The sequence below is a fragment of the Sparus aurata genome, chromosome 13 (assembly GCF_900880675.1).
Source record: "Sparus aurata chromosome 13, fSpaAur1.1, whole genome shotgun sequence".
Taxonomy (NCBI): Eukaryota; Metazoa; Chordata; class Actinopteri; order Spariformes; family Sparidae; genus Sparus; species Sparus aurata.
Window position 1 is genome coordinate 1,382,668 of NC_044199.1, and position 21,787 is coordinate 1,404,454.

General features: G+C 43.0%; 2 protein-coding genes across 4 annotated transcripts; both read left to right on the plus strand.

Moving 5' to 3' along the window:
• Window positions 1-904: 904 nt before the first annotated feature.
• hspa4a (heat shock protein 4a) lies at window positions 905-15,351 on the plus strand. The gene is made up of 19 exons (XM_030437806.1): window positions 905-1,218; window positions 3,057-3,114; window positions 3,218-3,358; window positions 4,200-4,322; window positions 5,391-5,490; window positions 6,437-6,570; window positions 6,975-7,219; window positions 7,476-7,552; window positions 7,977-8,128; window positions 8,252-8,358; window positions 9,093-9,226; window positions 9,523-9,704; window positions 10,409-10,492; window positions 12,136-12,288; window positions 12,672-12,797; window positions 12,879-12,986; window positions 13,423-13,542; window positions 13,647-13,808; window positions 14,367-15,351. The coding sequence occupies exons 1-19, from the start codon at window positions 1,112-1,114 to the stop codon at window positions 14,565-14,567; spliced, it is 2,514 nt and encodes an 837-aa protein (XP_030293666.1). The 5' UTR covers window positions 905-1,111; the 3' UTR covers window positions 14,568-15,351.
• A 1,397-nt stretch (window positions 15,352-16,748) lies between these two features.
• On the plus strand, window positions 16,749-21,761 carry LOC115594048 (E3 ubiquitin-protein ligase RNF14). Of its 3 annotated transcripts, none has more exons than XM_030437808.1 (10): window positions 16,749-16,874; window positions 17,577-17,735; window positions 17,879-18,009; window positions 18,112-18,301; window positions 18,397-18,764; window positions 18,848-19,076; window positions 19,403-19,575; window positions 20,223-20,353; window positions 20,445-20,545; window positions 20,908-21,761. In XM_030437808.1, exons 2-9 carry the CDS (start codon window positions 17,585-17,587, stop codon window positions 20,509-20,511), a joined length of 1,440 nt encoding a protein of 479 aa, XP_030293668.1. In that variant the 5' UTR covers window positions 16,749-16,874; window positions 17,577-17,584; the 3' UTR covers window positions 20,512-20,545; window positions 20,908-21,761. The 3 variants fall into 3 exon arrangements, with proteins under 3 accessions (XP_030293668.1, XP_030293669.1, XP_030293667.1); XM_030437809.1 differs by having other exon boundaries at window positions 21,498-21,761; XM_030437807.1 differs by having other exon boundaries at window positions 20,445-21,761.
• Window positions 21,762-21,787: the final 26 nt, after the last annotated feature.

Genomic DNA, 21,787 nt, shown 5'->3' on the forward strand with positions numbered 1-21,787 from the left:
CCAACCAGGAATTCAGAACTCTTTCTTTAATGAAGAAAATGTGAATGTCTTTAGGCCTGACAGCTGTAAATGAGCATGCTGACAGGATTATACACATATATATTTTGTCTTTGGTGTTATCTCCATATCTTCAGCACTGTGCAAACTATTGCTGAGGTTGAGCAGTTGGCTATCTGTGTCACCAACACAGTCCACCCTCCCACACTCAACTGTCATCACACCCACCCATACTCTCTGTCAGAGCTGCAGGTAGCCTCCATGTCCTCTCTCGTTTCTTAAACAGTGTTTTCATTCCACCAACAAATATTGTTAATTCTTTATAAAAAGACTTAGAAAGTAATGGATCTAAATGCTGTATAGTTAACGATATACAACAGTTTAGTCCATTCAAAAAAGTAAAACACTGCAGACATATAATTTAATACCATCCTGCACAAAACCAACAATATTTAATCTTAAATTTTCTTCACTTGCATTCCCTGTAACATGATATCTTTTAATTGATTTATTTAATTACATTGTTATTCCTTGCCTGTGCATGTCTTGACTTGTTGGACCACATTTGTGTTTTGTGTTATAATGAATTATTGATATAACAACAAAAACAATGTTGTTGAAAATATCGCAACATATTTCAGCACTAACGCATGTAAAATATGACCTCATACTTCCAACACCCTCATACAGCACAGCCTAGAGTCGATCCCTGGCATCAGCAACCAAACAGCCGGTGATTTATTTCTGTAATTTACATCCACAGTAATCTAAACCACCAGTATTACCTGGCAATAGCCAGGAATCTCAAGATATTTCGACCAAACTCTCGAATGCTGGAGAACAGTCTTTCACATGGTTATAGAAAGGTCCAGAGATATCTAGAACTGGGTAAATCTCGCGATATTTGCAGCGGGACAGTAGAGATCATAGACACCGGTAATAGTCAGCGGTGTGGATTATGACTAGAAGTAGCCCTACTTAACACAACGCAACACAACTACTTCTCCCGACTTTTTCTGCCCCTTTAACCTGAAGCTGAACCTTACTTTTAGTTTTCTACATATTCACCCGTAGATACGCTTATAGCCAGAGGAAGACAGCCGTATCGCTGAAGATGTCAGTGGTGGGATTTGACTTGGGCTTTCAAAGCTGCTATGTAGCTGTAGCCCGAGCCGGAGGGATCGAGACAGTCGCTAATGAGTACAGCGACAGATGCACACCGTAAGTACCTGAAATACAGACATTATTAACAGGACTTGTGAGGGGATGGCTGCGGCAGAGAGGGTTTAATTGTGTTGTTGTCTTCACCGGTGTCGGGGTGCTGCACGTGAACGCCGCTCCACTGACTAGCCACCGTTAGCTAAACTTATATCTCTGTGTGATGCGATGGCTAATCAGTCTTTCAGCACTAATACATTAGTGAAATGTTTCTTAATGTGTCCGTGTAGAACATGCATCCATATAGAATTTAGCCACGATTTACGCAGTTTTGTTGCTGTTTTTTTCAGACATCAGCCACGGGGCTAGCTGGCTAGCTAACATGGTTTTTATTAACGGTACTGTACGCGTTGAAAACGGATTTCAGTTGCCCGGCGAGCACGGGCGGGCGGTGTTCCCCCCCTCCCCCTGTTCTAATTGCTGTTCACGTCTTTAAGGCGAAAGCCGACCAACCGGTGTGCCCCGTGTGGAAAGCAAGCGCCTTGCGTGATGTCCTCTACGATGACGACAGACAGCGAGCCAACCGCTTGTAGGAATATTCTAGAACATTTTAGTGACTCGTCCAAAAGATCTGGCTTTTTAAAATTTAATTTAATTTACTAAAATGTGTGTGTGTGTGTTTTTTTTTTTTTTTTTTAAATCAAATGTTGTTTTAAAGGAGGTGATTTAAAATTGTTCGGCATGGTTCGTTTGTGTGACTGAGCACACTTTGTACCCACACAGGTTGTGATCACATCTAATCAACATCTTTGTGTTGTCATCGATTGTAAGATATTGACATTTTCCATGTTGAGGAGACTTAATGAAAAACAGGACTGCTTTCAATAAAGCAGTTACAGACTGTGTCTTTATAAGATGTTCATTGTAAACAGGTGTGTTATCTTTCCTTGATTTAAACTTTAGGTTTGACTTAATGTATACCATGTTTCCACTGCATATCTAAGACTTTGAATATAGCTAAAGGTAAGAAGAAACAACACCTGTTTGAGAAGATATCATGTACTGACACCCTGATGTGCAGTGGAACACATGTTAACAGGCCTCTTTAAGCTAACTGGACCAACTGATCAGATTAGTTAATTGACAGAAAGATTCTATCAATAAATCAAAACTGAGAAGAGAGGTTTGCTTTTTTTAAAATCTGAATATTTTTTGGCTTTTGGTGTATTACATTAAATGCTATTTTGAGAGGTCAGATTGACCCTGGTATCTTGTCATAGGGATATTTTTGAACATTTAAGAAAAACACTGCATATAACAAATTACTGCTCAGTTCAGTATGTATTCGAGTGCCTGTTGAGACCAATATTCTCAGCGACGTGTTGCTCTGACCCATCATACACATTAGCAGCTGGGCGTGTGTGTTGATGGCGACCGCAGCTCCGACATCTGTGTTTGACAGGGAGGATGATGACAAATGGATGCAAGATATAAGTGGACTAACCACTTCAGCCTCTGTTTATATAATACTGTGCAATTAGTAAGAGATGGTTCTGAGTCCAGGCCTCAGCATGATCTATCATACATCCTGTACAGTATTATACATTGTGGAAGATTTCACTTTGACACAAGGCCAAACCCTCATGATGGCACACGCTGAATTTTACCTAAGCACACAACAACAAACTGCATGTGTTGCCACTGCAGACATGGTAAAATGTCTGTTCAGTTTCATGTGGGTTAGGCTCTTAAATGTCAGGTCAGGTGTAGGCGAGACCGTTCAGTGACAGACATGTAAAGCTGTCTTGATTTTGGGTGTATTAAACAAAAGGTGGATTATAGAAGGAGATTAGACTGCCTGCTCGTAATAGCATGTGACGTTTTCTTTTGTTGTCTTGCAGGTCATTTGTATCATTCGGTCCACGAAATCGATCAATAGGAGCAGCTGCAAAGAGCCAGGTAAAATCAGTTCAGGCATCCTGCTAACAACCGTGTTATTGAATGCAAAACACTGTAATTATTTCATTATTTTATCATCTTTTGCCTCGCTCATCATGTCCAGGTGGTGACCAACTGTCGGAACACGGTACAAGGCTTCAAGCGATTCCATGGCCGGGCTTTCACAGACCCCTACATCCAGTCAGCCAAGTCTAACTTGGTGTATGACCTGGCACAGATGCCCTCTGGATCAACCGGTATAAAAGTAAGATTGACAATTTTACTGTGCCTCTGCCATTTTAGAGATTAGCTACACAGGTTACCTCAAGTAGAGGGAGGAAAAGAAGCAATGATTTCCAAAAAGAAAACTTGAAGGTAAGGCTTAAGTCAATACTGTATGCTGAAGTAGGGCAATCAAGAATAAAAAGGGACAGCCATAAGAAATTTAACAGAGTGAAACAGAACAGATCATTCTTGAGTATATTGCTTCCTCCTCTGTTTCCTGCTGTGCTCCAAGAAGGGCCTCACGTAATGCTCTTTTCTCTGAATCATTGCTCTTCTACGTTATCTTCACATTCTGTCCAGACTCCATTAGCTCTGTCTAAAGATGCCATATTTATTTTCTTATAGCATTAATCTGTGGTGGAAGCACTGTCTCAGACCCAGTCGACTAAATGTCTGAATTTGAAAAATGTAGTTGGTGTAGCGGCTCAAAACCTTCCCAGTGTTCTTGCACGCTGCAAGCACAAAGCCTGGTGTGTTTTATTGTGTCCCTGTGGAGATAATTAATGTGAATCCTCGGGGCAGATGCTCGCAGAAGAAATGACAAAACCAAGGCAGTTGCATCGACCTGTTGTTGCAAAATCGCCTCTAACATGAAACACTTCCTGATTGCATATTTCCATATTTTATTGCATTATCTTTCTAAGTTGTTAGGGTTTTGTGGACGCCTGTTTTATGAGCTTTCAGATAGTTTTAATGCTTTCAATGAAACTGTCATGGCGTTTTCCATTTTTAATGAAAACATTTCTCATTCACGGCTGTTAAAAGCTATTAAAACATTCTGGCTGAAGAGTAAAAATCTTCCTAATTCTTGTCATGTGTAGGTGATGTACATGGAGGAGGAGAAAGTGTTCAGCATCGAGCAGGTCACCGGCATGCTGCTGACCAAACTGAAGGAGACTGCTGAGAGTGCGCTGAAGAAGCCGGTTGCGGACTGTGTCATCTCGGTAAGCATCTCTGCGGACGTCTGCAGCGGTCTCATCGCCTCAGCAGGATGTCTTCAAATCTATAAAACTTCTAAAAAAGATTTGTCAGCGCTGCACATTCGTTTTCTGTTTTTCCACGCCTGACTAGATGTCTTTTAGGCTTATTCTTGTGGCAATATATTTTATCTTGGGGGCTTTAAATGTCTGCGGAGGTGTTAATTTACTTGTTGGATATCTTCAACCAGCTTATTTAAAGACGTGACATAGGACTGACAGGGCTGCACTCTTACCACCGTAATCTCTGCCATGCTCTGTACCTACATGCAATATGGCTTTTACATTTATATCCTGATATTTTGAGTGGAAGCTACTCATGTCACCCTCTCGCATTTTCAAGTAATATAGGTGAAAATATGCCTGGAGAAAGCTGCCTCCCATGTGTATAAATGTATTACCACCTGTTCATGTGACATTTCGCTCTGAACACTTCACCAGATGTCTTGTCTGAAAGCTTTATTTCCTCCTGTGCACCTTGCTGGTGAAGAGTGGGATGTGTGTGTGTGTGTGTGTGTGTGTGTGTGTGTGTGTGTGTGTGTGTGTGTGTGTGTGTGTGTGTGTGTGTGTGTGTGTGTGTGTGTGTGTGTGTGTGTGTGTGTGTCTTGCTGTGGTTGGTATATGAATTCACCAGCAGCATCTGTTACGTAATGTTACAGATCTCACTCAGAGGGGCTGTTGCTTTTAATGGTCCTAACTCTACAGTTTGCATCAGCCCTTCAGATGGACAACATGTTATTACCACTGTGGCCAATAGCTAATTTTAGCACTTGAGCTTTTCCACAAGGAGATGTTTTGTTTTGGCACCCAGAGAAACGGACACGGTAACGTTATCCAGACATCTCGTGATGCAGCTGATTCATTTCAGACATCTTTGGCGTCTTTTTAAATGTCTTACAGTAATAGTACATGTGTTTGTTTCTTACTTAGTGTTGGTTCCAGTTGAATCCCTCATTCTGAGATGGTCAACACTAATATCCTCACTCACTGAGACTGCTTAATGTTTTGTATTAAAATTGCATTTTCCCCTCCCAGGTCCCGAGCTATTTCACTGATGCAGAAAGAAGGTCTGTGATGGACGCAGCTCAGATCGCAGGCCTCAACTGTCTACGACTAATGAATGAGACCACTGCAGGTACATTTATGTAAAGATCACCAGATCATTGATTTCACGCCCTGACAACTGTCATCTAGATTTTAAAATTCTTATCAAAAGGGGACACATTACTTTAATACTTACATTATGAAGAAAGAACAGTGTTGATGTTATGTCAAAGACGTTTACGTACTGTCAGAGAGATGTCTACTGAAGTTAGCATATTATTACCAGCAAGATTGAGAGTTGATGGCCCGATAGTCCTCATTATTTCAGACGGGAGTTGTGCTTTATGCCTCTACTGTCTCCGCCTGCTGTGTCTTCTCAACCCTGAAGTCTTAGTCCTGGTCAGAACTGTGATAAATCACATCCATACTGCATCATCTATCGTCACACTGTCATCTGTCGGTCTCAGAGGCTTTGTTCAGTCCCAGTCTGGTGTGGAGCGATGTTCAGTGGGTGGCCCTGCTGCCCGCGGTGACACACCCCATCATCCCAGCTAGCAGACAGACTCCCTTCAGCTAATAGGGCCACTTGGCTCCACAGCTAATTGACCTACTTGTCAACAGCAGCTAGTTCCTACAGCCAAAGATAGTCACAGCAAAAAGTAGCAAGTTAAGTATAGGGAGCAGTGGTTAGCACTTCTGCTGTTCCCTAATAGATTTGGAGATACCTTATTACAATTGACACCTTTTGAAAAGAGGCTACGTGGTTTCAACTGTTTTTACATTTTGATCGGACGAATGATGCTTTGAGACACTTATGTCATTATGCAGTCAAATGACATGTAGACGGATTTTTCATGATATATTTACCTTTTTATTTTCATAAACTTGCTGAAACTCTGCTTTATGTTTTTAGTTTTTAACTTTCTGCAGCAGATGGAGTAAAACAAATGTCATACTGCCAACAAGTTATTTGCTTTGTATTAATAGTTTGGTAGTGACACTTTTCTTGACCTCTTCTTGTCTACTGTGTGTTGCAGTGACTCTGGCATACGGCATCTACAAACAGGACCTGCCGGCTCCGGAGGAGAAGCCCAGGATAGTGGTGTTTGTGGACGTGGGCCACTCGGGTTACCAGGTGTCGGTTTGTGCCTTCAATAAAGGAAAGCTCAAGGTGAGTGATGAATAATTTGTGCCCATTCTGAAAGGCAGTCCTGAGGGGGAGGAATGGTTTTAGGGGAGCTTATGATGCCTCAGCATTGTTTGCTTGTTGGTTTTGGGAGTTTGTTATTGTCATGTTGGTAGAGATAGACGGAATGGGAAGCAGTGCAGTCAAGGATGAAGCTGATGAATTGTTTTACATATTATAGTTTATCAGGAGTGCAGTTGCCACGTGTTTGTGTGTATGTGTTCACAAAGCCTGTTTGAACAATTTATTCAAAATAAGTCATTTGAGATTTTCCTAGACCTTCTCCCGTCCTAGATTTGTAGATATGTGGTGATATACAACTTTTATCCAGTAGTTTGATATTTTTCATCACTTCAACTATCTATCCTCTCCTCTTCCTCCGCCGTCAGATCCTGGCTACGGCGTTTGATCCCGAGCTTGGCGGGAACGACTTTGACACCATCCTGGTCAACTATTTCTGTGAGGAGTTTGGGAAGAAATACAAGCTGGACGTCAGGTCCAAGCCCCGGGCGCTGGTGCGACTCTACCAAGAGTGCGAGAAGCTAAAGAAGCTGATGAGTGCCAACTCTTCCGACCTGCCTCTCAACATTGAGTGCTTCATGAATGACATCGACGTCTCCAGTAAACTTAACAGGTGAGATTCAGACTTTGAAACTCAACATGTGGACCAGAAATCATAAGTAAAACATTTAAGATGAACTAGTGAATATAAAGCTTCTTGTCTGGTCTATTTATTGATTATGTGGACTAGTGTTGGCGTGTCAGATTCAAGATTGTGTTGATATAATTAGAAAATGAGTCTGAGAGGTACCCAGCATCCACCTGCCTGCTCCACACTGTTCCTGAGTGTGTGCGAGTCTATTAATAATCTATGACCATGTGTCCCCCAGAGGCCAGTTTGAGGAGATGTGTGCAGGGCTGCTGGCCAAAGTTGAGGGTCCCCTGCGCAGCGTCATGGAACAAACCAGTGAGTACATCTGACTTTAATAGCAGCTGGACTATCCCCTCCAGCATGTGCACGCTCATGTAGACAGGGTTCAGACGTGTCATGTGCTCTCACTGAGACGGGCCTTCCCTTCAGACACTGGCAGCACACCTGCCCTCTAATCATTCTTTGCTTCCTGTCTATCTCTGTTTGCTCTCTCCTGACCATTCAAGCAGTTACATGGCAAATAATTGACAGACACTATATTTGGGTACACCAGAGTTGTCGTGTTAAGTGCTGTTGGGTATTTAGTTTTGGAGAAAAATCATTGTGGATGTGGTTTTTCTTTAAGCACACCTGTGGCTTAAGTTTAACATTTCATTATCAACAGTTGGATGAAGCTGTGATTCTGTAAACTTTCACAAGCCTGTTTGTGTCACGTTCATCTCCATCTTCCTGCATCCAGAGCTGAAAAAGGAGGATATCTATGCAGTGGAGATTGTGGGTGCGGCCTCCAGAATCCCCGCCATTAAAGAGCGAATCAGCAAGTTCTTCGGCAAAGAGCTGAGCACCACCCTGAATGCAGACGAGGCTGTGGCCAGAGGCTGCGCTCTGCAGGTGAAGTTCACCTGTCACGACCAAACACTTTGGTCCAGTGGGAGAAATATCCAGATCAAATCATGTTTTTCTTTTGTCATTGGGATTTGAAACACTGACATATGTTTCTCTTCTTCTCCTCAGTGTGCCATCTTGTCACCAGCATTTAAAGTCAGAGAGTTCTCCATCACAGATGTCGTCCCCTACTCCATCTCCCTAAAATGGAACTCAGCTGCAGAGGAGGGACTGAGGTACGATCAGTCAGAGCATCAAACACAAGTTCATGCTTCAATCTCTACTGTTGATGCTGATGTGGCTATCAACATCTGTCAGGAGTTAGTTTTTTTAGGAGTTACTGGATTTGTCTTACTGTATTTAAACATCTAGAAGCCATTGGCACATGAGGTGTAATGTTTTCCTTACTCTTATGTTATTTTAATCTGTGTTGATACTGTAGTTACACATCTGAAATGACTCACACAGGCGTATTGTCAACAACTCTCAATATTAAATCTTCCTGCAACCTGTAGTTAAGACAAGTTAGAAGTCTCCGTGGGACCGGACCACACCTTGGTGCTGCCACAGTCTTTTCATCTTTTCAGACGCTTTAAGCTGTACTTGCAGGGTTTTCTGCCAAACCTGCTGCACACACCCAAAGTCTGTTTGTACCATGTGTTCCAGGTCTTATTATCTGAAGTCTGTGCCAGGTGCATTCATATTTTACTGAATTATTTCTTCTTTTCCTTGAAGTGCAAGACACAAAACAGAACAGTGACAGGAGAGGAAAACATACAGAATACAGAACAATCGGCAAAAGTCAAGCTAGGTGTTCTAGGAAGAAGTCTATAAAGTTCAGCTGTGAAGAAAGAGGGCAAGTTGGTGATTGAAGGCAGATCACGGACGAACAAATCTGTCAAATATCTTCAACTCTGTCTGTTCACTTGTGTTGTCTTGTTCACTTCCTCCTGGTGTTTTTTTTTCACAGTGATTGTGAGGTTTTCCCAAAGAACCACGCAGCTCCCTTCTCCAAAGTTTTGACCTTCTTCCGGAAAGAGTCCTTCACCCTGGATGCTTACTACAACAACCCGAAGGAGCTGCCCTGCCCCAACACCTCTATAGGTACAGTTCAGGAAAGACGAGAGGACATTAACGAGCGTGGCATGAATCCTCGTTTATTTGTTTTTGACAGAAGAAAAAGGTTGACTGACAAAAAGTTTCTGAAATCTTTTGTATTTATTGATTTAATCTGTAGTTCACAAGATGTTTGATATCCTGTCCTTGTGATTCATTTTAGCCTTCGAGCGTCTTTGTTTTCTAAACCCCTCCACGACGATATAAGAGCATTTTCACTTTTTCTATATTATATATTATTTTTTCTATATTCTAAACTGTGACTCTTTCCTCCGGCTCTACAGGCCAGTTCCTGATCCAGAATGTGGTGCCTCAGGCGTCTGGGGAGAGTGCAAAGGTCAAGGTGAAGGTTCGGGTCAACGTTCACGGGATGTTCAGTGTCGCTAGCGCCTCGCTAATAGAGGTCGTGAAAACGGTGGAGGGAGAGGAGCCAATGGAGACGGACCAGACAGCGAAGGAGGAGGAGGTGTGTACTGTGTGTGTGTGTACTGTGTGTGTGTGTGTGTGTGTGTGTGTGTGTGTGTGTGTGTTGTTTGCTCTTTGGTTCACCTCACAGATCCTTTTTTCACACTTTCTCACACACACACACACACACACACACACCCTCTGCTTGGCCACACCTTAGTTTTTAATAGTTGCTCATCTCATCACTGTGGAATTTAGATGTTCTGCCTTCACAAGCTTCAGACGCCTTCAGTGGTCTGCGTTTATTTCTCTCTAATGCCTCTTTGTAATTTGTTTGGCATTTTATTTTGGGTTGTTAGTCACCATCTGCGCTTCACAACCAACTGTTGTGGACTAATGTGCGTTCATTCTGGCCTTTTCCCCCAAAATAATGCATCATAATTGTGGAGCGTGTGGAACTTTTATCAACACCTGGGCCATTAGTGTTCAAACACAAACCCTCTGCAACAAACAGTGCCAGTGAACAGCTTGAAAACATGGAGCAGTTGTAGAGCCTCATCTTCAGACAGAAATCCACAACGGAAGTTATCTACAAAAACTGAGTCAACACAGTGTTTCAACCTTATAAATACATGTGCGGTTGTTGTCTGACTGAGGGCGCAAATGTTGAAATGTTCATAAAATCCAGAGACACAAACTATCATGTGTTGTGTCAATATGATTCACAGTAGGTATTATGTCTGTTCTTCTGTTACTGTGTGTCAGAACAAAATGCAGGTGGACCAGGAGGATCAGAAACATCAGTCTGGAGACAACGGAGACAAGAAATCAGAGGCCGAGGAGATGGAGGTAACCTTGTGCTGGGCGATACGGTCCTCTCCCCTCCAGTTTAAACAAATACACACTACAAAGTCTATGAGAGCAAACATGGTGGAAGAAACTTCTCCTGTTTGTAGTTTTCCTGTTTTTATCTAAAACATCTTTTACAGAAAGACAAACACACGTTCTTACATCTCCTCAGTGTGCGAGAACCACAGAGTTAAGTATTGTTGAGAAACCTACAGCAATAAAGTGTTCCAAAGAAACCCATCTGCATTTGGAACGGGCATGAAAAGTAAAAACTATTAGATAAAGTAAGAGAATACAAACTATCCAGCGTGGTCTGCGTTTGACGAGGGGAGGACGGCTCTCTGTATCAGCTGTGTGCTCGGCCACAAGTGTTATTAGAGGCTGAACGTACTCGGTGGTAACTCGGTCACATCGACAGTAAATGTAAATAATTCTGTTGTGGTGGAGAGAACCATCTGCCAGGGCTGTGAACAACGTTGCTGCTGCATCGCTTCCAGATTGCCCAAACTACGGGGTGGGCCGAGGGTCATAACCTGTGTGTGTTAAATGTTTGTCAAAACAAAAAGAATGCCGTTAAAAGTAACTTGCACTAACATGTTAGTATTGCGTTAACTTTGACAGCCCGAATAAAAAACATATTAAAGGAGAACTTCGGTCGATTTAAACATGCAGCTTCATTGCTCAAGCTACCCTTGACTTGCCAGTACCGAAGACACGAACACATTTGGTCCAACCATTACAGAGCTGAACGGAGGTTTAGCATTGACAGCTAACAGCATGGGGTCAGAACTTTGCACTGGGTTTTAAGCGTCTTAACATGCTCCACATCTCACACCAAAAGTTATGCAACATCAGCAGACACCTTAGCACACAGCACTGTAGCGTGTATGACTCAAACTGAATAAAAAAGTGGTTAAAACAGTGTGTTTGTGCAAGCAGCTACTTACCTGTTTGTTGACATCCGTGTGTTCCGGTAGCTAGACCAAACTAGTCAATCCGTCGAGCGTGCACTTACTCCCTCACTGGCGGAGATGGAAACGTAATCCAGCATTTTCGTGTTTATGTTAATGTACATGTCCATGTTACAGCCTGTCATGAGCCATGAGACTTACAATAGCCTGTTAAGCCTGTTAAGTGCACACTCGATGGATATACTAGTTTGGTCTAGCTACCGGAACACACGGATGTCAACAAACAGGTAAGCTTTATCGCCCAGCACTAAGGTGACCATTAAGAACACTAACTTATATATTAACATCATGTTTGACACAAGATAATAAACATTCAGGTTGTTGTGCATTTCCACACACACACTCACATCCACAAGGATTGACTGTAAACATTTGAGAGATTTAGCTTTTAGTATCACTTCTGGATTTGGTAACCTGCTTGTTTTATTAAAGGACATGTTTTGTTGAGTTCAGGGGGAATTAGTGACCCCAGATCCGTGTTCGGTCCAGCTCCACACGCCACCGACAGGTTTGACTTTAGTCGAAGTGTTTACTTACACTGGCTCCGCTGCAGCGGCGGCCCGATACACAGGACTTCTATTTCTGCCAGATGCTCATAGCAGACGCTCTTATGGTGTAAAGGAATCATTTTGAGCATACAAAGATCTTAATATTTCTGTTTGTGTTTTTCAGGCGATGGAGGACAACAAGCAGGAGAAGAAGACCGACCAGCCCCCTCAGGCCAAGAAGCCCAAAGTTAAAACGAAGACAGTGGATCTTCCCATCCAGAACCGCCTGCAGTGGCAGCTGTCCACTGACGTACTGAACACGTGCGTGGAGAATGAGGTAATGCTCTAAAAATCTCCAGGAATGTCCGGCAGGCGCTCAGAGTATTTGTCTGAGCAGTGTTATCGTTGGACTTACTGGTCCTGGTGTCACTTGCTTTAGATTTAAAACAATAAGAACGTATTGTCAGCCACTTTGTAATGAATGGTTGTAATATAATGGCTGTGCCTCATCTGATGACATAGTGACATAAGAAAACTACAAACTTGTTGATGAAGGTTTTTCTCCTGGTGAAGATGTTTTCCTCAGGAAGTTCTTAATATAATTATCTGGTGTGAAAAATCCACCAAATGTCTGTTTCGTTGTCTCCATCCTCACGTGGTTTGATGTCCCGTCTTCAGTCTGTATGTGTGTCCGTAACGCCTCCACTGCGACTCTTCCAGGGTAAGATGATCATGCAGGATAAGCTAGAGAAGGAGAGGAACGACGCGAAAAACAACGTAGAGGAGTACGTGTACGAAATGAGGGACAAACTGCACGGCGTCCTGGAGAAGTTTGTGAATGAAGCTGTGAGTAGAGATCACACTCGAGGCATGAAGGTGGAAATAAAACACATGGGCTGTGATGAACTGTGAATTTCTCTTCTGCAGGACCGCGACACGTTCTCATTAAAACTGGAGGACACGGAGAACTGGCTGTATGAAGACGGAGAGGACCAACAGAAACAAGTTTACATCGACAAACTGGCTGAGCTGAAGGTAACCGGGCCTGCAGGGTGACCGACAGCTGATCATAAACTGTCTCTCTGTACAGTGTTGGTGTTTGTCATCAGAGGAACAGATTGTTGTTACTTGTCACATCAAGGTTGATTTTAAAAAATATTTAAAAATGAGACAAAAGGAAGGATTAACATTTCTTTAACGTTAATGTTGAAGACATTTTGTGATCAGAACTGTTTCCTCTCTCGTTATTTTAACTCAAGAACGGGTCTAAAAATAGTGTTGTGACGTTTGACAGCTGTTTTCTGTGTTTGAATATAAGACTGATATTTTTAGATCAGTATTTAAAGTAGGAGAAAGACAAAACCAGAAGTTTATCTGCTGTCACTGATCGGTGAATCAGCCTGGTCTCTGCATTGTTTCTGTGTCGTTTGATGACGCGCTGACTAAATCCTGATGTTGTTTCTTTAATCAGCAACTCGGTCAGCCGATTCATGAGCGATACCTGGAATCTGAGGAGAGGCCAAAAGCATTCGAGGAGCTTGGCAGACAGATCCAGATGTACATGAAGATCATCGAAGCATACAAGGCAAAGGTAACGTGACACACACAGCGTTCTGTATATCAGAGTAGCAGCAGTTTTTAAGAACAGCTGATGTGCTTGTCGGTGTTGGAACTAACCTGTGCGTTCCCCAATAGGATGAGCAGTACAGTCACCTGGACGAGCTGGAGGTGACTCGTGTGGACAAGCAGGTGAACGATGCCATGGTCTGGATGAACAGCAAGATGAACCAGCAGAACAGTCAGGACCTCACTCTGGAGCCAGTGGTCAAGGTTCAAGAGATCCAGGCCAAGATGAAGGTACAGCTAAGTCGACCGTGGAAATACTAGTGAAGGAAAAACATTCAGGTGTCTCTGCAGCAGTAAAAAGTGTTGATGCCACACGCCAGCAGCAGAATCACTTCAGCCTCACACAAACCAGAGAGATGTCCTGAGAGATTTCTGTGTCCCAGCATGTTATTGAGCTTTAAAACAGCGACAACAGCGATTACTAACAGCGTGCGTCCCACTGCACCGATATCTAAAGACCAGGAAGTGAAACTAAACATTCAGCTTTCTCACTCCACCTTCACTACTGATTGGGAACTGCAGATAAAATGATTTCTTTCATCTCACATTACAACCAGAGAGATTTAAATTATTTCCTTGTTAAGAATAAATGAATAAATAAATAAATAAATAAATATGGGGATAACCGATACTCTGCAGACACCAGCTGCAGTTTTCTGGGAAATAATAAACCCAGTCTTCTTTGATCAGGTCGTAGAAATCTAATTTAAAGTTGGATCAAGTGAGCAAAATACAGCAGTTACATTTTCTACATTCTCTCTAATGAGTGCTTTGTTTCTCCCTGTTCAGGAGCTGTATACAGCCTGTAACCCTGTGGTGTCCAAACCCAAGCCCAAGGTGGAGCCTCCTAAGGAGGAGAAGACGGAGAACGGGCCGGTCAACGGGCAGGAGGGAACAGAGAACCAGCAATCCAACCCAGACAAAGCCACACCTGCAGGCAAGGAGCAGGGGACAGCAGAGAACAAGCCCCCCGAGATGGACATCGACTAACTGATGCAGCTGTCGTCCTCTGAGTTTCACCTCCGTCTGTCCTGCTACACGCCCCTGATTCTGTCGTTCTCCTGAGAGTGACGGCACAGTCGCCTCTCTCTCCAAGACAAACAGCAGCATCCCTAATGAATACTGCTCATCAGTCGGCCTCTCCGGCATGTCATTTCTCATTCTCTCTGATGAATACAAAAATATTGCGTCATATTAATAGTGAATGGACTACTTTACTACCTTAAAGTTGTGGGATGGAACCTGCTTTCTCCGTGTTGCTTTGATGGCCATTATGTTTAAAGATTGTTTTGTTCAGAATGAATGTCGAGTTTGAAGAATTGTAAGCAAAGTGGACGTGCAGAAGAAGAACTAGTATACATCCAGGAAATGTAAAGAATAATGCAGTATGTCTAAATGAGGCCGTAGGTACAGCGGCACATGTAAACGAACATGGATTGTTCCAAATAGTGTATTTTGTTTTTCCACTACAATTAATTGTAACTGCTGGATTATAATGTGTAAAGTTTTAAAGGTGAGAAGGAGTTTTTGTTGAGTTTACCTGTATTGTATGTTGGAACTAGATTCTAAGTTACTGTCATGCAGGATTTCATTGGCTTCACTGGCTCTTCTCATACTACAGCGGTGGTCCGGTGGTCGTTCTCTGGTAGCCTTGTATTGTTTTTTTCTACTTAAACAGTGAATGTTGGTCCGACTCATCACCTCCTGGTGCTGCTGTTGATTCCACATCACCAAAAAAAAAAAGCAGAAATAAATCTTGACAAACAAAAAAAGATGTGACTTGTTGACATCATCAGTACACAATCTGCTGCCTACAGCTGTCAGACGAGGTGAATGGAGGCTTAACTTGTGAAAAAACACATCTGGTAAAATGTCTTTTAATAGTTTGTAAGTAATAGAAGAATTTCCTCCCCTGCTGAAGCACCAGGACGCCTGTAGGTGACAGCAAAGATGTGGTAACTATAGAATAGTGCTGCTGTATCCTGCTGCCACTGTTACATTAGCTAACGCTGCTAACACACTTCAGTGCTTTTCTGAAACAAGCTAGTTTCTAGCTCTAGTTCAAATGTACAAAAGGCTAGTTGGTAAATGTGACACACCATGATACAGCTGAAGTCAAATAATCAATTATTGGACAGAAAAATATTTGGACACAGTTGAAAGTAGTGACCACATACTGGTTTAACAATGCTAACTAGCTTGAATGCTTTCCCGGGGTCAGCCTGGTGTTCCCACATTTCTAAGACATTTTCAAAATGAGGTCTTGTGTTCCTACATTTGTCTTCAATTTAAGCCCCATCCTCCCACAAGAGTTTTTGGAAGCACTTTATGGTAAATGAACAAGGGTAAATTTGTGAAAAAGCAAATGTGGGAACATGGGGCCTAATTTGGGGAAAAAAATCTTTAAAAATGTGGGAACATAGCCATGCTCCCACTTTCCCTACTGTTCAATAGATAGTTACGTAATTTGCTGGTTGTTTTGATACATCTGAAGCTGATTAATCACTAATTAGAAAGGAAACTATCTAGTAACAATTTGAAGTAATTTTTTCCAAGTAAGAATGGCCAAAATTCACTGGTTCAAATTTCTCAAATGTGACAATTGTCTGGTTTTCCTCTATGATGGTAAAATTTTTGAAAAAGGTGGTATAAAGCGATAACATCACCCGTGACGCGCATGGAGAAAGCGGAAGAAAACGAAACGAAACGAAATGGTAAACTTTATTGAATATTACTTTGATAAAGGTGAAAGTCACCAATAAGAAAAGTCTTAATCTGATATTAAATGTACTAAAGTATCAAAGGTAGAATTAAAAACAACAATGAGTTTACCAGATCTGATATTCAGCATTTTTTAAATGTGTTATTGTTGAAAAAGTAAATTAATTTAAAAATTCACCGGGTCTGATGCAGCATGTAATCTGCAAAGTAACTAAAGTTATCAAATAAATGTAGTGGAGTGGAAGAATAAAGCAGCAAATAAGTAGAAGAAGTTATTTACTGAATATAAAGTAATAAATGTTTTGTTTAAAACCCAGAAATATTCAGTTTAAACTCATTAAAGAAGATAGAAACACATATGTATGTTTAAAATGACTCACACTGATTAATCGGTCATCAGACCAGTTGACAGCTGATCGATTAACTGCTGCAGGTTAAATAAAGTGTCGCTGTTTTGGTTTGAATGAAGTTCTGGACGCAGAGGCGGTGAGCGGCCTGCAGGGGGCGTCGCACCACACACAGGCTCCAGGCATGAGCCGGTCAAAGTGCAGGAGTCACTAGTTCGGGTCGGACAAGGTAAGAAACGCGTTATTTCCCTCGTTATTACTGTTTTATCACACTTGTGGTAGATTTGTTTAGACATACAGATGAATCGCGCTGGTTTGAAGCAGCCACAGAGGAACCGAGCCGAACCGAACTCCCACCGGAGCCACAGCAACTGTTTACATTAGCTAACACGGCTAGTTAGCTTCCCTACTGCTAACTAACGTTAGCTAGTTCCCTCGTCCCCTAGCTAGCTGAAATGTCTCCCGACATAAAGTCCTACAGCTCGCTTACTAACACAACAACACGTGTGTGTTCTCAGGTGACTGTGAGCTAACTTGTCATTAATAACGAACATGTCTAGTGTGGGTAAAGTTTACTTCTCCTCGCTAGCGTGCTAACTTCTGAGCCGTGCTAAGGTAAGCTTGACGTTATGTCACAACAAAGTTCTGACATCAAGTCTCTCATGTTCTTTATGTCACTCTTACAACGAAGCCTGTTGAAAAGTGTTCAACTCACACCAGATCGATCAGTCTGAACTCTGAAGTGAAGATAAAACTGTCACATGCTGCGTTTCTGTTTCAGTGTTTATTGATAGCAGCTGCTGATCAACATGATTGATTAGCCGCAGATCTGTCAGGGGGTCTGATGTCTGCTAGCTGCTTGTTGGCTTACATCTGTGTTGTTAAGTACCCTGCTGTTGCGTTCATGTCTCTGTCCTTGTTGTTGTTGCAGGAATGTAAATGTCTGAGGACAGGGAAGCCCAGGAGGATGAGCTGCTTGCTTTAGCAAGTATCTATGAGGAGGAGGAGTTCCACCGGGCAGAGTCTGCTCAGGGGGGAGAGATCCAGCTGTGCCTGGAGCTGCCTGCTGACTTCAGAGTGGTTGTCAAAGGTACACCTGTCAGTAAGCTTAGTGAGGAGACAGGTCAATAAGTTACCACCCTTATTAAGACAACTCATCAGGGGCGGACCGATCACCGACCCTGGACAGATACTGTGGGTAATATTATCGATTATTTCGCCTGTGTGTTGCAGGAGAGAAGCAAACTGAATACGATGTCTGCTTCTTACCTCCTCTGGTGCTCAACTTCGAGCTTCCTGCAGAATACCCATCCACCTCCTCACCTGTTTTCACTCTCAGCTCTAAATGGATGACCAGAGCACAGGTAAGAAGAATGATGTCTTTCGTTAATCTTACGTAATTCTGCATACCATTTATCTTGAGGTTGCTGTCGGTGCCATTCATCCCTCTCGTGTTCCGTCCTCAGATGAGCTCTCTGTGCCGGCGCCTGGATGAGCTGTGGGAGGAGAACCAGGGCTGTGTGGTTCTTTTCACATGGATCCAGTTCCTCAAAGAGGAGGCTCTGGACTTTCTGGGCATCCAGTCTCCTCTTGAAGTCATTAGAGGAGGAAGTAAAGCAGGTGGCGAGCGCAGAAAAACCGACCCGGCAGCCACAGGTACAGAATTTATTGTTCTGTTTGTGTGGAGACGTCTGCAGTAGCTCAGGTTCCTCCCTGACAACTTTCTAATGTTTTTTTTTTTTTCTGTTAAGCGCCGACTCAGTGTGAAAGTCATCCTGAGAACACGGAGGAGAAAAAAAGGAAAGTAAAGAAGGAGAAGTCTGAAACAGGACTGGACCCGCGTGCCGTTCTCACCATGGACCCGTGTGCCGACCTCCTACCTCAGCTCCTGGACTTTGACGAGGCGCAGCGGCAGAGGGTGTTCGACGCCAAGGTGTTCTGCTGTGGGATCTGCTTTTCAGAGAAGCTGGGCTCCAGCTGCCTCTGCTTCAAGGAGTGCCAGCACGTCTACTGCAAGGCCTGCATGACTGAATACTTCCAGATCCAAATACGGGACGGCAACGTTCAGTGCCTTAATTGCCCTGAGCCCAAATGTACCTCGTTAGCTACACCGTTGCAGGTAAGAGACATCTGTGAAAGAAGATGTGTGAAACTTCTGATTGGCCACCTTCTCACCTGTAACGAACCCGGTCCCTTTCTCAGGTGAAGCAGCTGGTGAATGAAGAACTGTTTGCCCGTTATGACCGTTTGTTGCTCCAGTCCAGTCTGGACCTCATGGCAGACGTGGTCTACTGTCCCCGACAGTCCTGCGGCACTGCTGTGATGGTGGAGCCGGACACGACCATGGGCATCTGCTCCGCCTGCCAGTATGCTTTCTGCACACTGTGCAAGCTCGGCTACCACGGCCTGTCCAACTGCAGAATCAATGCAGGTAGACGCGGCGCTGCTTTGTTAGTGTTGCTATGTGTGTTTGACAAACTCTCCATCAACAGCCGGTCAGATCCTTTAAGGTTACACTGATGATTAAGTTACATTTTAGATACTGTTCTGAGGGAAAGATGAGTTTATCTGCAGGATTATTATAATTAGCTTTGTCAAAGTACAATTCTCCTGTTTCTCATAACAACAATTACCTAAAAATAACTCTTCAGTTGTAGTGTTTGTTCTGGAGTGACATTATGATTAATAACTGTTTCAGATGGTTCCACAGATTCCTCTGGTTGAAACCAGCGCTCTGTTTTCTTTCTCGTTCTGTAGATGAGTTGCGTAACCTCAGAGACGAGTACCTGTCGGCCACGGCTGCGGGCCAGAAGTTCATGGAGCAGCGCTTTGGGAAGAGGGTGATCCAGAAAGCAGTGGAAGAGTCCTTCAGCAGAGACTGGCTCAATGAGAACTGCAAAGGCTGCCCACGCTGTGGAACTAATATACAGGTGGGGCGCCCTCTGCTGGTCTCTGTGCAGTAGAACAGGCTCGGACCCGATCACTGACCCGATCACTGACCCGATCACTGCTGTCAGGTTCTGTATATGAAACAAGTGGAGAAGTTATTTGACATCTTGCAGATATTTAGAGACAATCGACTGCAAGCTGTGTTTTGTTGACACTATAGATGATTAATATTTTTCAACCTGGATCCGATGAAGTGATTAAAAACCAGAACCTCTCATGGACTCGCTCTGACAGCGTGACGGGTCAGGGATTACATTGAAGCCTGTTTCACTGGCTGCCGGCTGAAACACGCCCGATTATTAGTTCAGCCCGCATAAAGCGCTTGTTTTTGCCACTGAGAGGCTCATAGTTGTTTAATATCTGACAATATTATGAAAAAGATCCCGACAGAGATGTTTTTAAGTAATAAAACACATTTTGTTTAACCAGAACCAGCTGCTGTTGCTCTCACCGACAGACTCCAGCAGCAGAAATGGACATTGCTTCGTCTTAAATCACACGTCTGACTTTGTTTCTCTGACATTAAATCCATACTGTCCCTGCAGATTGCTGTGATCTCTCCCAGGTCATGTCAGTGACTGTTGCTATGCTAATGGATGTTTCATGAATCGTCTCTGTTTCTCTGCAGAAAGTGGACGGCTGTAACAAGATGACTTGCACCTCGTGTAGACAATACTTCTGCTGGTTGTGTCTGGGCCTGCTCAGCAAAGTCAACCCGTACAGCCACTTTAACAATCCTCATTCACCCTGTTACAACCAGTGAGTCCTCGGTTCTCTTCTGTCTGTTCACCACATCATCAGGTTTTAATCTAATAACACGCTGGTTAAATGCGTCCTTTCTTCCCTGCAGACTCTTCCAAGGTGTGGATCTCGATGAAGAAGATGCCTTCTGGAGTGACGAGGAGGAGGAGGACTGACTCCAGATCAGTGCCTCGCTGCTGTCTGCTCCATGTGAATGCACTTTATCTCACATAACATCACTCATCATGCAGCAGTAGCACGACGGTGCCACCATGTACCATCGTCTGTGTTTTGAATACGGTAGAAAACAGTCGATGTCTGCGTGGAAATGGTTCATATTCTGAATATATAAATAACAGATGTCAGGTTTAAAATGTTGATAAGGAAGAGAAAGAGCAGTTTAGATTTATAACGGGAGGAAAGCTTTGGTCGTTTTAGTATAAAAGACGTTTTCTTTCTTTTTTTAAATCACTCTTTTGGTTAAAAGCATCAAGGAAACATAAAAGTTTACTGGATGAGGCATTTGAATCAGAAAGTAGAAGGATGAAGTTGAATTTCTCTTTGTTATACAGTTGATTAGATGGAAGGATCTTAATGATGAGCTGATGATCAGAAGATGAGACTGAACCAATTTCAGGATGTTTGCTGAGTTTCAGAGAAGAGAAGGACTGTGCATGTGTTCTGTTAAGATTCCTGCTTCTAAAATGAAATCCACGTCTGACTCTCTGTCTCATGTCAGAGCTAACTTCTCTTCAGACCTTCAGAGTAGATGATCTAACCACACACACACCTGATGAATTAGAATAAAAAGAGGGTTTTTTTATGTTTCAGCTGAGGGTTGGTTTTAGTTCTCATGTGTTTTCACTGCTTGGAATAATAAAAGTCAGGTGGGCTGAGAAGAAGAGCTGCTGAAGAATTGAGTTGTGGGAGAGTTTTCATAATTACAATCACGTCGTCTCTACAGAATGTAACATGGAGTGAGTATCTGATGGTTCACTGGGATTATGATTCTTCACATCCTCTTTTGTACAACATTTGTTCAAATGTTGCCAATCACAGGTGTCAAAGAGGCCGCTGGGTCCGGATGAAGTGTGTAGATACAAAAAGTATTTTGTATAATTAATTTATTTAGTCTTTTGGTTTTTTTTACACATTTTATCAGAATGGAGAGTAAAGCAGTTCTGTTTGAAACGGAGCTCGACATCAGATGTGTTCCCTGTCGGCTCCTCACTACTTCAGATGTACGGACTGATTTCAGAACTTGTTCTGGTCCAGACCGGTGAAGAGACGCTCTGCTGTTCAGTCTTGAAATGCACATGGATTCACTTTCCTGTCACTACATGTCTCATGTTTGAACACATGACCTGCAGGATCCTGTTCAGTTACATTCAGCATTCTGTTCCTCAAAATAAATGTTCCCACTCAACATCCTGTGTGTTTCATTCACTGGAC

Coding starts and splice junctions, on each gene's coding strand:
- hspa4a (XM_030437806.1), top strand. CDS start 1,112: ATGTCAGTGGTGGGATTTGACTTGGGCTTTCAAAGCTGCTATGTAGCT. Junction 7,220..7,475: donor GTCTCCAGTAAACTTAACAG/GTGAGATTCAGA, acceptor TGTGTCCCCCAG/AGGCCAGTTTGAGGAGATGT. Junction 13,543..13,646: donor TCGAAGCATACAAGGCAAAG/GTAACGTGACAC, acceptor GTTCCCCAATAG/GATGAGCAGTACAGTCACCT.
- LOC115594048 (XM_030437807.1), top strand. CDS start 17,585: ATGTCTGAGGACAGGGAAGCCCAGGAGGATGAGCTGCTTGCTTTAGCA. Junction 17,736..17,878: donor CTTCAGAGTGGTTGTCAAAG/GTACACCTGTCA, acceptor TGTGTGTTGCAG/GAGAGAAGCAAACTGAATAC. Junction 18,302..18,396: donor AACCGACCCGGCAGCCACAG/GTACAGAATTTA, acceptor TTTTCTGTTAAG/CGCCGACTCAGTGTGAAAGT.